The following is a 19,002-nucleotide window of genomic DNA, read 5'->3' on the forward strand; positions in this document are numbered from 1 at the left end:
CAGAGACACGGAGACGGGCGCCAGAGCGCGCTGCCTTTATTCACGGTCCGCGCAGCCGCGGACTTCAGACAGAGGTGCCTTCGGCAGGCGGGTCGGGCTGCGCCTCCTTCTTGTTGTCTTCCGGCTTCATGGCAGGGAAAAGAAGCACCTCCTGCGAAAAGGGACACCGTCAGCGGGCGCCGGGGCCGCCCCGCCGCCACCGCCCTCCGCCCCGGCCTCGGGAGCGAGGCCCCGAGGGCAAGTCTTGCCAGAGCGGCCCTTGGCCCGGCTGCCTGCGGCAGCGTGGGTGGCACACGGCGCTGCGCGCACCGGAGCTCGCCGCCGCGCGCTCCGCATCAACTTCCGAGCAAGTGCACCAAAGGAGAGCTTTTCTGAGGTGGAATTCTTAAAGAACCTCAGGTGGCTACACTGCGTGTTAGAGAGATGGCCCGCTTTGCAGCATCTCGTTCCCTGTTCTCTGACAAAGCCAGCAGTAGACGCTGCCATTTCTCACACTTACCTTGATGTTGTTGGAATCTGTAAGGAACATGGTGAAGCGATCAATTCCCATGCCCCAGCCAGCTGTAGGAGGAAGGCCATACTCCAGTGCGGTGCAGAAGTTTTCATCAATAAACATGGCTTCATCGTCACCGGCAGCTTTTGCCTAAATGAGAAAATCAGTAGTAAAAGGTGGGTTGCACAGAGCTAGATAGTACCACTTCCACTAACCCCTACCAAAAAGGAGGAATATCGCTATTTGTAACAGTCATGTAACTGATGAAACCAAAGGCCTGTACAGCTGTGTAAGCGAGTAACAGATGAAGGAATCTCAGCACCTGGAGAACTGTGGAGGTCACTTGTACAGGTGTTTCCAAAATACCTCTAGGCTCAATTCCTGTCTGATCTGCGAGTTCCTTTCTAGGCAAAGGCCCAGGCCCTTCACTTCAGTAAAAGCTATCTCCAGGGCCATAAGGCAGCAGATGACAGTGGAATAAATTGCTTTCAAAGGCTTCTCAAGTTCCTTATTGCTGGCAACATCCCCCCCCTTTAATGCTTGCAGAAACAACTATGAAGCACAATTGTTTGAATCATCAGTAGTTGCTCCGTGAAACGAAGTTTAGGAATTGCTTTTTTCCCCTCAAGTACAAAGATCTGCACCAAGATGGTAACTAATGCATCTGACCCTGACAGCCTCCAAGCGCCATAAGTCATAATAATAAAAACACAGACTAGCCAACCCTCTCAAATTTAGAAAATGCCAAGTGTAAGTGTTGAAACAACAACAAACATTTTTGCTCACACAGTTTCAAGGAAGACTTTGCAAAAGACTGTTACAGGAAACTTTTCTGCCCGAGTCCTAAATCCTGAAATGCGAACTGCCATCCTTCATCTCAGTCTCCACCTTAACATTAAATTTTCAGACAAATTTTCATTCAACACATATAATTATGTATCTGCAAAGTCTGGCTATAATCATGAGAGACAACTAGACCAATCATATATACAACAGGTATAAGTCAAAAGGTAATGTCAAGGTAAAAAGACATCTATAATAATATTCATCCTGACTGAACACTTTGAAATTTACTATCAAGTAAGTTAGTTAACATAAGTCTATTTTCCTGGTTTTGACAACTGTGTAATCCTTTCAGGCACTGTGAAGCCATTAGAGTAGGAAGAACAGGAACTCTGTTTCTGCAGACCGCATCATCTGCCCTCAATCATATGTGGGCATGCATGCATTCATGGATGTGTATACCTAATTAATAACAGAATCAGCTTCAGTTACTCCCTTCTGAGGCTTATACAGAGAAAGCCAGTACTACAAATTTGCAGGCCTAATAATTTCCACTCTGCAGCTCTATTCTGTGAGCCAATTTAAAATAGTAATAATTCAGTTCAGGAAATGAGCCATTCAAACTCTTACCGGACATGAAAATTTATTTAACAACCTAGAAGTATAATGTTGTATGACTACATAGATGCTGAATTGGGGAAACATAACTCTCAACCTAGCAAGACAGAGAAAACGCTTTGCACATTTTCCTTTTTTCCAGATTAGTACTTCAGGTACAGTAAAAGGGAAGATATTCCAAAACAAAGTGGCACTACTAAAAAACTAATCAACAGTAGTGTTTGCACTTGTTTACCTTAAGAGAGCAAGGTTTCTTTAAAAGGAATTAAGTTTCAATGACAGACTTTCACTTGACTGAGAAACACTTGCTCAAAGTAGTAACAACCCTTTTCAGCAGTAGGGACTAACAACAGATTTGCAATAGACATAGGAAATACTCTTCGCTTACGTGCCTATATCATTGATTCACTATCAGCAGGACGCCATACCTTGGCCTGATCCTCAAAAAGTTGCCGCTGCCGGAAAGGATCGTTAAGTTCTGTGTATGCATTGCACACTTCCTTCTTCATTACAAAGAGTTCGAAGCGTTCTGTTAGTCCCCGATGAGAGCGATGCCTATGTGAAGACAAAACAACCATACCTTAAAATAAACATCTTTACAGAAGCAAAGAGCACATACATTACTTCAGAAGGATTGCCCATGCTTAGCCATCTCAGCTGTCAAAACTTCAAACTACTAAGCATCAGCACAAGCACACCTCTTCCCTGGATGATGGGTCTCACAGCTCAGGAACCAATGACTATCTTGGCTGGTGTCAGAATTCACAAACTAGTATACAACGTCAAAATCTCAGTTTTCACATATGTGACTTTTTTTTTTTTCTTACTTTTCTGTTTTTTCTTTTTAAGAAAGAGGAGAGGGTTTAAAAGAGCTACATACTGAATGTGTCTCATACTCTTACCATTTGGCTAGAGGACTCATGATCTGTGGGTGATCACAGATGAATGTAGGGTTGATACAAGTGACTTCCAGGAATTCACCAACTAACTGGGAAAACAAAAGCAGAACAATTATGTAGAGTACAGTATCACCTTCCTAGCACTGCCTTTCCCAATCATCCTACTTCCCTCTCTTCACTACTGAAGAAGGTACCATCAAAGTGAAAAGTTTCCCAGATCATGGTCATGTCTTCATGAACAGAGAATGTGTGTCCTAGTTGAATAAGGAAAATGACATGGCAAAGACTGTATAAAAAAATAGTACCATAATTCAATTTGGACATTACAACAAAGGCCAATAGGAAAAGCAGCAGAAAAACAGCTGTCAGGCAATATTTTGGGTACAAAGGAGAAGACTTAATACAGTTGATAGAAGAACTATTTGGTAAGCCTACCAGTTTGGTAAGGTACATACAGATGCACAGATCTCACAGACAAAACTGACGTTAAGATAAAGCAGATCTGCTTTAAGCACAAGAGACCAGTTATCAAATCAAAATCCTCCAGCGCTCACGTTAAGCGGGCATCGGTTAACTATGTCTTGGTGTAGACAAGTAACACAAAGTAAGATTTTGACACAGCAAGTTTTCTCACTGTGATACAGAAATAGCTGAAGTGCATTTCAGCATGTTTTCCCAGATGCAGCTAAACTTCTGCTCTGAAGAGACTTCTGTTGATACAGATAGATCCTCAAAGACATTAGGATTATAAAAACACCACCTTTACTTACTCTGTCAAGAAGCCTGGCTGTTGTCCTGGGAGGTGGACACTCAACATTCCTCTCTGCACAAAGGTCATCAAAGAACTTGCGAGTTTCTGAAATTGTTGTAGACAAAAATTAGAAAAGCCACCCAGGCAACCACATTTTCTTTCTTTCTGCATCCTTCAATGTGTCTTATAAATCACTCTAAGATCTTAATGGTATACGCCATGGAAAACATGAGCTTAAATGTCAATCTACAAAAACAGTGTTTGTTTTTAAACGGCTTACACTAAAACGTAAGTTATTTCATATTTCAGAAACTTGACAACAGTTAAGCACAACCCCACATGACTGCTGGACATTTGGGGGGCGGAGGAAAAAGAAAAAAAAAAAAAAATCACCAAAAAGCATATGAACTTTTTTCCTTATAGCTTTGGATTCCAGGAATAAAATAGCACATACACACATTTTGAAGAAAGCCCAAAATAATCGTACTCCTAACCTATGATCACAGGCATGGAGACTTAACTGCACAAAAGACAGAAGAAATAAAAAGCTAGGTCTCTTCAATAGATCAAGAACTCCCCAGATCATGCCTCTTGAGTATACAGCATCACATATACACAACAAAAGAAGAGGCAAAAGAGTCAGATCCTGCCAAAGACTGCAAGGACATGAAGGCTTCTTTCTGGACTCTTACTTAGCAGACAAAACCAGAGAAAAGCAATCCCATGTGTTAGCACCACCTCAAAAAAGCAGCTGACAGACTGCAGGCTGAGAACTCGAGACCTTCTGCCCTCTTTCTGTTAAGGACTAATTATAGGACATTCACACTCAGCATCTCACCTTCAGTTTCGAAACACTCAGCTGATGGAAATTTCACTCCTAGGACCTTCTCCAGATCATACACCATGCTAATCCGCTGGAAGGGAGGGGTAAAATCTATCTCATAGGCCTGTCCGTCTTGACCATCTGGATGGTAAGTGATCTTGTAACTTCCAGTAATATGCTTCACCATCCCTACAAAAGGAACCCAAAGTTTAGAAGAAGAGTATGCCACATAATATGCAATTCTTCCAGAGATGCTTAGTCTTTTTTAATTAATATTGCATACGTCACCTGAAAGCAACTTCTCTGTAATTTCCATCAAGTCATGGTAGTCTGCATAAGCCATATAGAATTCACAAGTTGTGAACTCAGGGTTGTGAGTCAAATCAATTCCTTCATTCCGGAACTGGCGCCCAATTTCATATACTCTGTCCATGCCCCCAACCACCAACATCTAAACAAAAGGAAATTCTAGTAAACACACCAACTTTTTCAAAAGAACTAAAGAGAGTTCAAACACAGACAACTGCAATGCGACCATACAAATCTCATTCAAGGTACATTTTGTTTCCTCCAATCCAAAGACTCCACCTTTCTTCAAGAATAATCCTCAGTTTAGCTACATTTACCTTCTTAGAATAAAATCACAACAGTCTGGAGAATATAGGCTTAGCCATGAGGGGCTTGTATTTTACCTTATGGTAAAGCTCTGGAGCAATTCTCATATATAAATTCATATCCAGTTCATTGTGGTATGTGATAAAAGGTTTTGCCACAGCTCCACCCGGAATTATATTCATCATAGGAGTTTCAATCTGTAAAATAACAATAATAACAACAAAAAAATGAATTTAACAATGGCATAAATGGCATAAGTATTTCCAGGCTCCTACGTCAACGCCCTGCTTTTGTCTAATCTGTCTCCACAGCTAGCTTTGATGAAAGAGCTCTGTATTTCGTTTATTGTCTGACATACCAGTATATGAAAACAATTCTGAACTAAAGAGCACTTCTCCCACATGGTCAGTAAAGACAAATTACTTAAAACTATTTGTTGCTATCAAGAATCATTCATATTTACTATAAATGTGAACCTGCTGGGAACCGGGCTGTAGCATTATCACAAAATCATCTCTCTACATTGCAGAAAATGAAGTTCAACAAGGCCAAGTGCAAGCTCCTGCACATGGGTCAGAGCAATTCCCAGCATCAGTACAGCCTGGAGGATGAATGGGTTGAGAGCGGTCCTGCAGAGGACTGGGGCGTGAAAAATTGGACATGAGCTGGCGATGTGCACTTGCAGCCCAGAAAGCCAACCGTATCCTGGGGTGCATCAGAAGCAGCGTGGCCAGTGGGTGGAGGGAGGGGATTCTCCCCCTCTACTCCATTCTTGTGAGGCCCCACCTGGAGCACTGCATCTAGATCTGGGGTCCCCAGTACAAGAAAGAGGTGGACCTGTGTCCTGGTTTCGGCTGGGATAGTTAATTGTCTTCCTAGTAGCTGCTATAGTGTTATGTTTTAGATTTAGTACGAGAATAATGTTGATAACACACTGATGTTTTCAGTTGTTGCCAAGTAGTGTTAGTATACTAAATCAAAGATTTTTCAGCTTCTCATTCCCAGCCAGCAAGAAGGCTGGAGGGGCACAAGAAGTTGGGAGGGGACACAGCCACGACAGCTGACCCAAAGTGGCCAACGGGGTATTCTGTACCATGTGACATCACATCCAGTACATAAAATGGGGGGAGCTGGCCTGGGGGGCAGATCGCTGCTCAGGAACTAACTGGGCATCGGTCAGTGAGTGGTGAGCAATTGCATTGTGCATAACTTGTTTTGTATATTCCAATTCTTTTATTATTATTATTATTATTATTATTGTCATTTTATTACTGTTGTTATTTTCTTCCTTTCTGTCCTATTAAACTGTTCTTATCTCAAGCCACAAGTTTTACTTTTTTTCCCCCCTAAAGTGAGTGCACGGCTGCGTGGTGCTTAGTTGCTGGCTGGAGTTAAAACACAACAACTTGTTAGAGCAGGTCCAGAGGAAGGCCACACAAACGGTCAGGTGGCTGGAACAACTCTCCTATGAAGAAAGGCTGAGAGACTTCAGTCTGGAGAAGGCTCCGGGAAGACCTTCTTGAAGCCTTTCAACACATAAAGGGGGCTTATAAGAAAGGCACAGAGAGACTTTTTACCAAGGCCTGCAGTGACAGGACAAGGGGCAACGGTTTTAAACTGAAAGAGGGCAGATTTAGATTGGACATAAGGAAGAAATGTTTTACAATGAGGGTGGTGAGACACTGGAACAGGTTGCCCGGGGAAGCTGTGGATGCCCCATCCCTGGAAGTGTTCAAGGTCAGGTTGGATGGGGCTTTGAGCAACCTGATCTAACAAAAGATGGCCCTGCCCATGGCAGGAGAGTTAGACTAGATGATCTTTAAAGGTTCCTTCCAACCCAAACCATTCTGTGATTCTACAATACAATCCACTTGGGTAAGAGAGCAAGCTGCTTCATAAAACTTATGAGAGGGAACAGCCTTCCTCAGTATCTTCTCCATATCATTGCTTATGCTGTAAATTCTTTAGGATAGTCTCCGTAGCAAAGCTGTAAAGCAGTAATCCTGAAAGAAATTAAATGCCATGGATACTGCAAATTTTGAAAAAAACTAAACAATTTTAATAATATTGCTTTTTTGGGGAAAAAAAATTACATTTCGAGCATTGAAAAATATTTGGTGGTGAGAATGGCTGGGAACATCTGGATACATGGAAACATTCACTTCAGATAAAAAGCTGTTACTGATCTTCTGTATGTATGGGGAATCCTAGAGTCCAATTGAATTAATTTCTGAAGAGATACATCATTTCAAGGAGAAAAAAAGAATTAAATCAATCTACTGCAGGCTTCAGTGAACTAATTTAGTTCAAATCATTACAAATTTTCTTTCGCAGAAGCTGCATTTTCTTAGATGTTTAGAAGGTGACCACTTATGCTTCAAGCAATATACACTATCGACTATGTGAGAAACAGACTTCAGTTCAATGTCTCTTGACATTGAAAAGAGAAAGTAGCTGCAAATGATGGAAAAACAGAGTAGCAGAACAATTTACAACTCAAAACTTGGCCCCCTACACAGACAGCTGGTGAAAGTGGCCAAACAATTTTCTAATTGATTCTGTGGGATATGCCACATTTAAACTACTGTGCTTAGAAATCAGCTTGGCTTTCATGTTAACACAAAGAATTTCAGTATGCCTGTCCATATGCTCACATCTTAGCATCAAGAATTAATACCCTGTTACTGACCCAGAAGCACGAAAACAGGTATTTTCACAACAGAATTTCACAATTCACAACAGAACTACTTATAGCTACACGGAAGGGGAACGCTTCTACGAAACAGAATGAGACTCAGGGTTCCTGTGAAATAACAAAGCTCATGGCAAAAAAAGGTAAGTCAATGTGTGATAAAAAGAGAACAAGGATGCAGCTAGAACTTAAAAAAGGGGAGAAATTGTGTAGACTATGAATTAGTATAGCTCCCTAAACAAGTATTTAATGGGATTCTGCAAACAGATCTACACTATAAAACAAGCTGAGCTGCAGAAAACAGAAAGCAGCCAGCATCCCAGACAGTACTGAATTGGAAATAAAGTTTAATTGATGACGACTGAACTAACAAGCCCTGACAATCAGCTGAAGAGCACGCTACAATACCCAAGACATTTTGACTAATTTTTCTCAAAATTAACTAGTATCTGTCCATGGCATGACACTACACTGTGCCATAAGGAGTACTGGTATGATCGAGCACTGCCCAATTCATGTACCCCCAGACTACACTATTGTATAGCAGGCCATTCCCTGACTTCTCTGCCTTTTATTCCCAACATTCTCACCAAGCCTAAGTAACTTACTCCATTATTCCAACAAGTCAAAACTTCATATAAATTGAGAAGGACTCTTAGGGTCCTTTTTGATTAAGTTATCAGAACAGTAAAATCTGTAAGTACTAGACTAAGAATTATTTGGAGAAAAAAAACAAATCAAAGACAGACATTAAAGCCATTACACATATGACAGAGATGACACTGCACACGTTCGGATTCCCACTGCTCTCAAAAAACTCCCACTGGCAGCTTTTGCAGATTCAGTTGATAAACACTTGTAAATAAACTACACTAAGTTCTAATCTTTTTGCTAACTGTAAAGTACAACCAAGAATCCGGACACAACAGAGAGCGGAGCTAGTATTATTTTCTCATATGGTACTCCACAACAGACCTTAAGATAAAACCAATTTTACTTACAGGAAGTAAAACCAGCATTTACCTCCAGAGGCAAAACACCATTTCAGAGATGTTATTTCTACCTTAATTTACTGAAATAAGGAAAGGACAGCAGTAGTTTGAAGTACTACGTTGATAAAAGATTCCCGAGTCATAACCTCACCAACTGAGGAAATAGTCTTAACTTTAAAAAGAGAGGAAAGAAATGCCTCCCATTATATTAAACTGATGAAACACATTGTGCCGAGGTAATTATTCTCACTTCTGTAAATACTTTGCATATGAGCCTGAACATATATACATCCTTGAAGCTGAGAAGCTCTAAACACATTCAGCATGCAGAGACAAATAAACACTGAAGCCTTACCTCAAGGAAGCCCAACTCATCTAGAAAGCTCCGAATATATGTAATGATCTTTGCACGGGTTATAAATTTCTGCCTCACATAATCATTAAGAATTAAATCCAAGTATCTCTGACGATACCTAGTTTCCTGTAAAGAACAAATATCTTTAGAACAAGCTAGACAAAATGTGCTGCCAAAGGAAAAAATACCAGAACAAAACTAATGTTCCTTTGTTGACTGATACCATCAGCAGATATAAAAGGTCATCCATTCAGACCTATCTGTCAAATTACCTCCAAGAGTGACAGGTATGACAAGTACCTTATCCTTGAGGCCAAAGTGAAGATGAGGCAACATGTGCAGGCACGGAGACAACAGAGTTATTTCATAAGGAATAATACTCAGTTCCCCTTTCTTTGTTTTCCCAGGATTCCCCTCTACACCAATAATGTCCCCACGACGTAGCTTGTTGTTAACACGGAAATACTCTTCCTCAGATTTGTAGAGCCTGTAATTACAAAGCCAATGTAAGCAGGTTTGTTTAAAATTCAACATTCCAAACTGTCCTGCAAGTATCTCCCCAGACCAAATCCTTTAAAAAAAGGATTCTTCTAGCAGGGAAGCCAACCACAACATCCTAAGTAAAACATTACCTGGCTGCCTAAGCCAACCCATAGATGAATAGCCTAAGGAGTTAAAGCAATAGAAAGCCCAGATACTGTTCTCTAGGCCCCAGAATGCAGTTCAGTTTAAAATGCTACTGGGAATACCTCCATTTACCTGGAATTTGCCATGACCTGCAACTTGACTCCTTCACCTCGAAGATCATAGAAAATCAGCTTCCCTCCAGAGGCACGCTTTGCATGGATTCGACCTAAATATCAAAGTATGCAGGACATCAGAGTTCCTAGCAGAAAGGATACAGGGGCAAAAGCCACAGTATTATCACTTGGACAAAAGACTGTCAGCTCTGAACTGATCACTAACTGTGAAAGAGAAGCACTTAAGTCTCAAAATAAATACCAGTGCACAAAAGAACATATGAACTTTGGGTCCTGGAGCCCATATTGCAACCTGATCTTGTAGCTGTAAGGGATGTTGCATGGATCCACTCAGTCTGAAAGGACATGTCCTGAATAGTCTAACACTGCTACAGACTTCAAGACCGAGTAACAGGGCATCAGCAAAATTCGAAGAGAGACCACCCTATCACTCAAAGCAGCTAAGACTTGGCTTAGCAAAGCAACAGACCATCTTCTTGTATCCCAGATAAGCCTTTACCTGCCACTCTCACTGTAATGTCTGTCAGGTGATCTCCTGGCTGCAGGTGACTGTACTTCTCTATGAAGTCTGAGAGAGATAGGTCTACATGGAACTTGTGGGGATAGGGATCTTCATTGGTGCCCTTCAGCTGCTGGACTGCATGGCTACGGATCTTGTAGTATTGCTGTCACCAGAAACAAACAAAACCAAATGATTTTGTTAGAAACTGGAAATGTTTTACAGGTCGTAAATTAAAATACAGCTGCCCTTATGTAGGAATATGCAGGTCTCTCCCCTTTTAACCATTTAGTTCCCCTTGAATAAAAAAAAAAAATCAAATGTAAATCAGTAACATTTATTCTCAGAACAGTAATAAGCATGAGGCCAGATGCTCACATTTGGATCCAAGCTTTCCTCATCAGCACCAACATTATTCTCAGAGTCAGAAGCCAAGGAAGGCTTATTTGAATGCTTTTCACTTTGATCTTTCTGCTTTGCCTCTTTTTCAGCTATTTTTCTCTCAGCCTTTAAACGCCTCTTCAGCTCACTGCAAAAGAGAAGGAAATCAGATACAGCAAGAACTCTGATACTCCTACAGGGAAACACTTGGCAGGACTCTGCCGAAAGCTTACTGTACAAATAACCCTGTCATTTCTTTTACTCTGCTCAAAAGTCAAAACAATCCTTAAGCATGTTTAAGTGTTTTCTTTGAACTCTTTTTAGTTCACCTCCCATGAGATACAAAAACTCAGAGAAAGTTAAAACTTGATTAAACATTCCGTAAACAGACCTTAAAGATGCCTGCCCACGTGCCCAAGGACCCTCCGCAGGCCATTTAATACATAAAAGCCTAGCAACCTCACGTAACATATAACCGAAATAAGGCGAAGTCTCCACTGAAAAAAGTCAGGCGCTACTTCAGGCTCCCGAAGCCGCCTTCGCGGCCCGGGCCCCCGCGGCCCACGGGCGCCGCGCCTCCTCCCGCGGCTCCCGACCCCGCCGGCCGGGACTTCATGAGGAAAGAGGCGAGCCCAGCCAGGCCGCATAGCACCGACCTGCTTCGGTCATGAAGTGCCCGGCGCCATCGGAGCGCGGGCGTGGCCCTCCAGGCCCAGCCGCAGAGCCGCGCAGCGGCGGGGCCCAACATGGCGCGCTCCGACGGATCGCCCGGCGGAGACACGCACCGGGTCAGCCGGACGCTCGGCTCGGCTCGGCTCGGCTCGGCTCGCCTCCCCGGCCCGGCTCGGCCCGGCTCCGCCTGCCCGCCCGCCCTCACTTTTTGCTGAGGCGTGAGTCGGTCTCCGCCGCCTCGTACGCGCGCTCTGCCGCTGCCGCCATCTTCCCGGCTCCAGCCGGCCCTCCCGGCGCCCCCGCGCCTGCGCGGCCGGCGCGGCGATGGCGGAACGCGGGGGCGCGGCGGTGGCGCGCTCGCGGTCCCTGTTCTTGTGGGACGACGGGAGCCCGATGCGGTTCTACGTGCGGCCCGGGCTAGCCAAGCTGCGCTTGGCGCCCCTGGTGCTGGCGGGCGGCGGCCGGCTGTGCCGCGTGCAGGAGCCGGGAGCCGTGCTGCTGGCGCAGCCCGGCGAGGCGGCGCCCGGCGGGGCTGTCTCCACCGAGTACGTGACGGAGTGCGTGGAGCGCAACCAGCGGCTGCCGCTGGAGCCCTTCCGGCTGCCCGCCGCGCCGCCCGCCGCCTCGCCGCGCGGCCGCCTCGCCTTCACGGAAGCGGAGGACGCGGCGCTGCTGCGGGCGGTGCGCGGGCGGGGCGAGGCGCGGGCGAGCGGCCGGGCGCTCTGGAAGGAGCTGGAGCGAGCCGGCCTGACGCGGCACAGCTGGCAGGCCATGCGCGACCGCTACCTGCGGCGCCTGCGGCCGCTGCTCGGGGGTGAGCCGGGGGCGGCTTGGCGGCGGGGGGGGGGCGGCCGGGGCGAGGGGAGGCTGACGGGCGCGGGGGCGGAGGCGGCCGTGGCCCTGGGCCGCGCTGCAGCCCGGCAGTCGATGCCCGCGTGTTCCCGCAGAGCCCCAGCGGACGGAGGAGCCCGCGCAGAGCACGGGTCTTTTCGAGGCAGCGAATCGGGAGTTCGAAAGCACGGAGGTAAGCGTCCAGGACCGGCACCGGGAGTAGCGCTGTTGCCGCAGCTGCTTCTGCACGCCGCAGTGCCGCTGACAGCCAGCTGCTCAGAGCAGCCCTTCCTGGTTGTCACGAAATGGCACAAGAGTGACTTATAATTAACTTCTCAACAGGCTTTGCACCATGACACCCCTTCTGGTATGGCTAAGCGGGAGCTTTCTGTGAGCCGTGAAACACGTGGCTCGTGATGAACGGTGCCTCGCTGTGGCATGTTTTCTTAGTTTGATTCCCTGCCCGAGTTCACTTGAGGAAGTTGACGTGACAGTGTTGTCATGTTAAAAGCTGTATTGGCAAATGGAAGTCATCCTTTCACCTGAGGCATAAAATGTTCCTGCAGTTGCATTAACATTTACTTTTGCCTTTTATGCTTGGTTTTTTCAAATTCTCCCTTATATTTCATGCTTTTCTGTGATCTTGTATATCCTTGTTAACACATACGGCTTCACTTCAGTCACTGAATTTTACTATGCATAGTAATTTCTCAGTTTTTTATATACCGTAGAGTCACGGTAGAAGGTGTTTGGGTAGTGGTGATAAAAGAAGCTTGCCAGAAAATACCATGTCTAATCAATGACTCCTCTTCTTTTTAGTCAGGAAGTGACACTTCGGACATTTCAGAAGAACTTTCTACACAAGATGGAGAGGGAAGGTCGCCAGGAGAAACAGCATCTGGTTTGAAAACTGGACCGGAGGACTCTGCTCTCCCTGACACTCAATTACAAAGGGAAGAAAGACCAACAAGCACTTGCTCTTCTTCCAGTGTGGTGGGAGAGGTAGTAAAAACTATGCAGTACTTCATGGAGAAGTTCGGCATGGACCTGTTCACTGTTACACAGGCCTTTCTGAAAAACACTGGGGAAGTAGAGACTACTTTATACTTTCTGCAGACAGGGCAGCGCTTGGATGGGTACCCTGTATGGAGCAGAGAGGATGATTTGGAATTGCAAAAAGATGATGAACGTGTCAGAAATAAATTGATAGCAAAATTTGGAGCTGAAAATGTAGCAAAGCGTGTAGCATTTAGGAAAAGTTAGACAGCCAAGCAGAGGGGAATGGCTAATCTAGGACTGTGGCAGGAACTTAAAAAACCAAAGTCATTTCAGAAATGCAAATGTGATGGAAAATTTGATGCAACATTCCGAAGTTTCAGAAATGCTTTAAAATAATTTTTTGATAAAAGGCCTATTTTGTATTTGATTTTTATTTGCAATACTGAGTACATTAAACATTTAAAAGTAGAAAATGGTGAAGATAAAGGTTCTATATAGTATTAAGTTTTCATTGAAAATTTCCTTTAAAGTGTGTATCTACTATATAAACCAGCTGACAGTCCTACCTGTATATTGCTGCATGCAAAGGATTTTGAATAGGGTTGGAACCAAAATCTGACAGAATCACATTAAGTGCTCTAACCTGTAATGAATGCATTATTAGTGCACAATAGCAGCCTATTCTCTGTCATCTGTCTTACTTCACACTGTTTGGATGATCATTTAATAACCTGCTTTGCCAGTTGTTGTCATTACCTTGTTGTTGTTGTTGTTAGTGAACCTTGATTAGCAGCAGACATTTGGAGATGATAACAATGAAAATATAACAGTTCAAAAAGAGGGATTAAGAACATTCATGCCAGAAGATGAGGCACTTGGTCTCACACACGAATGCTGAGATGTCTCAGAGTGGCCATGTGTACTGGGAAAGGCCAAAACAGGTCACTGTGACACTATAATATTCAATTTCATGTTACAGAGATCTGTCAGTTAAAACCTCAGGCTAGTAGACAGTGATCTCAATTTTTATTACCACTTCCAGTACATGTTCTCCAGTGCTAATATTGCAGGGTTTGTTTAATAACATTAACTTTACTATCTTGCTTCATGATTTCAAAAACAATGAATCGCTCTGCCCCAGCTTGCATCTTTACAGATTGAAGAGTCACAGCTTCTTTAATCCTGGCAAAGTAACACTTGTACCAGACCATATAGTCTAGGTGGAAAAAGTAGACCAGTTTTCAGGGCCACGTGCAATAGTTGACATAGGAGATACGAGTTAAGAAAGAGTGCTCAGAGTTTATTTAGGTATCTATTGCCTAAGTCATGTTTGAGAGAGAGAGAGAGAACACCATTGCTAGTGTACAATCACAATCTGAAAAACTCAGTACTTTCAGCCTGAGATTGTGCTCTGGTCACTACTTTAATATTATTTTACATCAGTCCTGTAAATCTGGAATTCATTCATTTGGTGAAATAAAATGGGCTAGTAAAAGCAAAGACTGATTTTTTTAAATTTTTTTCTTAGAATTCTATTTTGGGGTTTTTGCTTATTGCACTGTGGCACTTAGAAAAATTAAGGTGAATTAGGAAATTGCTGATTTTAAGCCAAATTCAAGTTATATTGAAAGTCAGCGATAACTTCATATAATGAGACTGCTACTTCAGAAAACCACTGTCCTGAAACACCAATTGATTATTTGGAGAGTTAACCAATGTAACCAAATAAATGCCAAAACGCTGTTTTAGACTATGCAGTGTTTCACTGGACAGGTCATTCCTGCTGAAAAAGTGAGAATTACTTGGTACATTCGTGCTGCTCAGACTGGTTACTTGAGACTTGTGGTGAAGACCAGGCAAGCACTTAATGAGAGTGTGCAAGACAACATGGCAAATAAAGTAGTAAGTAGAAACTTTGCCAGCTGGATTTGAAATCCAAGGACTGCTGATGACCGGGTTCAAGAACAGGAGACCCATCACCTCCTGCAGCCAAAAACGCCTGTTCTAGCTTGGGTGGTATACACGTCTCAGCACCACAATAACCTCAGAATTCAATGGTCGTCTTGTTTAACCAAAACTGCTCTAGAATTCAAAGTGAGAGGTAGAACACATTAAGTGGCTGCAACATAAAAAGATCAGGAGTAAGGCTTATTATATCTTTTTATAATTCTAAGTGGCACTTTAAGACTGAGTTTGTCTTTTTCAGGGCAATTAGTCAGACAGGCAGTGCAAACTTCTGAGTCTGCATACAGTATGTTTACCTTTGCAGAACCATACAAAGACATTGTCTAACACTGAGAACCTTTCCATATGCACTTGAGGCACTCAGTAGGCATAGGAACTAAGACACAAAGAGCACAGCTTACTCAAGGTTGCCCTCTTTCATGTGTTCTGAACTCCTGAAACGCACTGCTTATCCACAGATACACACTTACTTGTGCAGACACACATGGGTCTAGGTCTCTTCAGTCCACTTTCCCATTAACGGGACCTGGAGATGTCACTATATGATATGATTCTGCTTCATGGCATTCTGGCTCTGCCTTCTCCTGCAGGAAAAAGCCTTGTTTTCTCTGCTTTGTCTTACCAAAGACACAGTTACGTTCCTTCCAATATGCTGGAGACAGTTTGGCTTTCCATGTTCATGTAAGGTCCCTGTACTATCAGAGAGTGTCAGAAACGCTCTTTTTGTAACTCAAAGAAAAAAAAAAAAAAAGTAAGTCATCTGTGCTTGCATTAAGACAACTTTAAACTTCCAGGTAACCACACTGTGTGGCCTTGGTGCTTCCAGAAAAAATAAAATCTTACCTATTGTACTGAGGAAACATAGCTAAAGGAGTGTAGTAAAGATATACACTGAAATCAACAATCCTGCTTTTTCTCTGATTAGGCTTAGGAAGCAGAAGTTAAAGTAATTTTTCAAAACAGTACATTAAGAAAATGCATCATATGTTATTTTTATGTCATTTGTTTACTAGCTGACTGGTAACACTATGAAGGTTTTTGTCCAGCTAGACATTTGATACACAGAATTGATTGAGTCCACTGAAAACAAGTATTCATAATAAAACTTAGACCAGTCAAGCTGACATTGGTTAACGTAGAGATATAATTAGCAAGGTACTGAAAAGAGTCTATTTTTGCTCAGAAATAGGCTTGGCACTTAAAGTAGGAAGCTCTTTACTATGACAGACCAGGCTTCTGAGATGCTATGCTTTTAGCCGAATATGTTGAGTTAAGGTCCATTTTAAAGGGACTTCAAAAGAAAAACAGCAGCTGTGCGCTTCTCTGGTGCAGTATGAGTCCTACTCTATGCCAGCCTGCCTGCTCCGAGTTTGCATAAACACTGTGTAAAGGAAGATACCTTGCTTTCAGTGGACTTTCTACCAAGATGCCAGTGCTGCCAGCTCAGCATAGATTTAGTCATTCAGCAACAGGATCCCTAGTAATAAGACTATGATTTCCATAATATACAACATCCCACCCTTTGCAGGGATTAGGGGTTTAGATATGCACACTGCTATGGTAGCAGGTGATCTGTAAGTGTCACTAAAGCCTAAATGTTGGATACAACTTCTGGTGTCTCCTTTATGAATCTGGCTTCAAACCTTTATTTACACAATACAAGACTGATATCTACCTCTTCTGAATTGAGTCAGTATTATTCCAGTTTCATAGATAATGAAATGGAAATTCAGACACTGAAAAGATAGAGAAACATCACCTGAAGTCTTTCCAACCACTAAGAATAAGAGCTTTGTTTTAAACAACAGGATACATACTCAGAGCAACCCTGTCTTAGCGGTCTCCAGAAAGAAACCACGTCCCGGAGGAGCAAACATCCTGTAATCAGCCACAGCTGCTTTAAAATGTTTTTAGTCTTGGTGATCAGGGCTGATTGCTTCGTCCAAAAGAAAACATGATTGAAAGTGAAATTTGGATAGTGACTGACTTTGTGCTGAAGGAATCACCAGCAGCTATAGAAGAAATTCAGCTTGTGTGGTGTACAGACTTAGTAGTGGATCTGAATAATTCAATGTGCTAGACCCTGTTTAGTGGTAAGAGATGTCTGGATTCAATTTCAAAGGGCTCTTTCAGAAACACTGACATTCATCTAGTCCTGCACCCAGAAACCAGGAAAACACTGCTAACTGGATAACAAGCTGAGGTCTGCCCCTGCCCATCCACCCCTTACAAGGCACAGGAGCATACACAGGGGCATTTGAAGAAATATAATTTCATGGATAAGAGAAATGCTGCAACAAAACACCGGCCTGTGAAGTCTAAATAATTAACAATAATGCTGAATGTAACAGAAATTGAAAGAAAGGCTCCTCCCTCCTGCCTGTATCAACTTTCCCACTGCTGACCAATTCTGCTTCTAGAGCTGCCTTGCTGGGCTGCTAACGTCCCCTGCTCACTGCTTGCTGTGGCACAATTCATCCTGCAACTCTTACTAATGCTGCAGGGTGGTCCCTTACCCCAAAGGGACACACGGGATCTGGAATGCTGATGCCTACCCGTTACAGTGACTCCAGAGCTGCTTCTGGGCTGGGAAGCTCTCCTAACTTCTCTAGCTGCTACTCTTTGTGGTTTCAGAACTGACTGTTAACTGGGGATGGCTCATTGGTTCATTCCAACAGGTCTTCAGCTAGCAGCTACTTTCTCTTGCTAAACAACATAACTGCTCAGTGTCCATCCATAACGTTGCTTTCCCTACTTTCCTCAGCAGAAACAGCATGTAACAAAACCCTCATTAAGTCTCTGGTAGAAGAAAACCCAGCCAACCCAGCTGCTGTGAACATCAGAAGAGCCTTCTTTCTACTATTAGAGATCGCTACTCAGTTAAGGTGAATCCCCTTGTCACCCTTCAAACACACACAATAGGGAGAGGCTGGACACTGTTTCTTGCCTATACACCTTCAAACATGAACACAGTCACTATACCCGCTAATTTTAAAATTCAGCAGTATAGATTTCTCTTTTTAAGAAGATATTGCAACTTTTTTAATAACATGCAAATGAGGTCTAGTCCTCCAGGTAGACATTGTCACTTTTCTATAGTGGGCACCAAATGCCCTTCTGGCAGGTCTAATATGAGCACTCCTCACCAGAGCTACACTGGCATGAGGAGGGCAGCTGACCGACAAAGTGAACAGGGCCGTGGGGCAAGGGGCTGCAGCCAGGGCAGATAGGGAAGAGGAACACCGGGAGGAGGAGCAATGAACCAAGGACTCAGGGGGGGTTGGTGAAGTGGGAAGGGGAACACAGCTTCCCATGGCCTTGAACACCCTGATCCTGCCTGGAGCCTCCTCAGATCACCTCCCATGCCCAGCCTTGCCTTGATCACCTTCTCCCAAGGATGCACATCCTCAGAATCAAGCCTCATCCCTTGTTGATGCTTGTGATCCTGCCTTAGGACAGCTGCCTTGCTGTCTGCAGGGTAGTGGAAATATTCCAGCTCTGGAGCAATATCTGAATCACAGAATCATTTAGGTTGGCAAAGACCTTCAAGATCATCGAGTCCAACCATTAAACCAAGCCCACTAAACCATGTCCTGAAGTACCCTGTCCACTCGCTTTTTGAATATCTCCAGGGATGGTGACTCAACCACTTCCCTGGGCAGCCCATTCCAATGTTTGACAACCCTCTCAGTAAAAAAATTTTTCCTAATACCTAACCTAAATCTCCTTTGCCTCAACTTGAGGCCATTTCCTCTTGTCCTATCTCCAGCCACCTGACAGAAGAGACCAACACCCACCTCACTACAACCCCCTTTCAAGTAGTTGTAGAGAGCGATGAGGTCTCCCCTCAGCCTCCTCTTTTCTAGACTGAAC

The 19,002-nt window shown here is 43.7% G+C and overlaps 2 protein-coding genes across 3 annotated transcripts; one reads left to right on the plus strand and one right to left on the minus strand.

Moving 5' to 3' along the window:
• Window positions 1-20: 20 nt before the first annotated feature.
• KARS1 (lysyl-tRNA synthetase 1) lies at window positions 21-11,665 on the minus strand. 2 transcript variants are annotated; one of them, XM_030025386.2, is made up of 14 exons: window positions 11,540-11,665; window positions 10,660-10,810; window positions 10,282-10,447; window positions 9,781-9,874; window positions 9,322-9,508; window positions 9,022-9,147; window positions 5,060-5,179; window positions 4,656-4,818; window positions 4,383-4,556; window positions 3,564-3,649; window positions 2,797-2,882; window positions 2,323-2,449; window positions 500-643; window positions 21-151 (listed from the first exon to the last, which is right to left on the minus strand). In XM_030025386.2, exons 1-14 carry the CDS (start codon window positions 11,599-11,601, stop codon window positions 65-67), a joined length of 1,773 nt encoding a protein of 590 aa, XP_029881246.1. In that variant the 5' UTR covers window positions 11,602-11,665; the 3' UTR covers window positions 21-64. The 2 variants fall into 2 exon arrangements, with proteins under 2 accessions (XP_029881246.1, XP_029881247.1); XM_030025387.2 differs by lacking the exon at window positions 11,540-11,665 and adding an exon at window positions 11,319-11,444.
• On the plus strand, window positions 11,649-14,907 carry LOC115345883 (TERF2 interacting protein). The gene is made up of 3 exons (XM_030025394.1): window positions 11,649-12,148; window positions 12,282-12,358; window positions 12,985-14,907. The coding sequence occupies exons 1-3, from the start codon at window positions 11,659-11,661 to the stop codon at window positions 13,426-13,428; spliced, it is 1,011 nt and encodes a 336-aa protein (XP_029881254.1). The 5' UTR covers window positions 11,649-11,658; the 3' UTR covers window positions 13,429-14,907.
• Window positions 14,908-19,002: the final 4,095 nt, after the last annotated feature.

Source organism: Aquila chrysaetos, chromosome 9 (genome assembly GCF_900496995.4).
Source record: "Aquila chrysaetos chrysaetos chromosome 9, bAquChr1.4, whole genome shotgun sequence".
Taxonomy (NCBI): domain Eukaryota; kingdom Metazoa; phylum Chordata; class Aves; order Accipitriformes; family Accipitridae; genus Aquila; species Aquila chrysaetos.